Consider the following 1,093-nt stretch of genomic DNA (forward strand, 5'->3'; position numbering starts at 1 on the left):
TGGGCATTCCTGCAGTCAGCATGCCAATTGCATGCTCCCTCAAAACTTGCGACATCTGTGGCATTGTGCTGTGTGATAAAACTGCACATTTTAGAGTGGTCTTTTATTGTGGCCAGCCTAAGGCACACCTGTGCAATAATCATGCTGTCTAATCAGCATCTTGATATGCCACACCTGTGAGGTGGATGGATTATCTCGGCAAAGGAGAAGTGCTCACTAACACAGATTTAGACAGATTTGTGAACAATATTTGAGAGAAATAGGCCTTTTGTGTACATAGAAAAAGTCTTCAAAATCTTTGAGTTCAGCTCATGAAAAATGGGGGCAAAAACAAAAGTGTTGCGTTTATAATTTTGTTCAGTGTAGTTGTATCTCGGCCAAATATTGTCCTATCATAACAAACCTTACATCAATGGAAAGCTTATTTATTCAGCTTTCAGATAAGGTATAAATCTCAATTTTGGAAAATTGACACTTAAGACTGGTTTTGTGGTCCAGGGTCACATATAATAAAATACAGACTAGAATCCAGGACTTCTAGCCACAGATTTCAGTGGTGTACCTGCGTCAGACGGGGTTTATAGCTCCTCATCTCGTGCTGGATAATGCTGATGGAGTTGATAATGTCCTGACTGGTGGAGTAATGCTGCGACTGAAGAGGAATCGGGCCGTGGGAATATCTTCCAGGAACAAACAAATGCAAAATACAAAACACTTGATATGAAGATCCACAGATTCTAAAAACATTGTGTCAGGCAGATACAGGTGCTGGATGTTTACCTGTCTGATTTCTTCAGGTTCAATGAGATGGTCTTACGCCCAGAGTCACCCTGCAGGTCATCATACTCTATGGCTTCCTGTAATTTTACCTGAAAAGCCACAAAAAGAGAAGTGAGAATCTGGTGTCGCTCTTGTTGAACATAAAAAAAAAAGACTGATATGTCATTTTTGGAAATTTATGTTATGTTTTTCCTAAATACTGAATATATTTAATTGAATTTAATATAGTAATCTTAATTTTATTTTATATTAAATTAAATTATATATATATATATAAATAAATATATATGTGTGTGTGTGTGTTAGATACACT

General features: G+C 37.0%; 1 protein-coding gene across 1 annotated transcript in view; it reads right to left on the reverse strand.

Moving 5' to 3' along the window:
• Nucleotides 1-1,093, reverse strand: part of gtf2h1 (general transcription factor IIH, polypeptide 1) — a 13,328-nt gene that overhangs the window by 3,638 nt on the left and 8,597 nt on the right. The window contains 2 exon segments of the mRNA XM_016533665.1: nt 563-680; nt 781-899. Of these exon segments, the coding sequence (XP_016389151.1) occupies nt 563-680; nt 781-899 (237 nt within the window).

This window comes from Sinocyclocheilus rhinocerous, unplaced genomic scaffold (genome assembly GCF_001515625.1).
Source record: "Sinocyclocheilus rhinocerous isolate Xijiao unplaced genomic scaffold, SAMN03320098_v1.1 scaffold2110, whole genome shotgun sequence".
NCBI lineage: Eukaryota > Metazoa > Chordata > Actinopteri > Cypriniformes > Cyprinidae > Sinocyclocheilus > Sinocyclocheilus rhinocerous.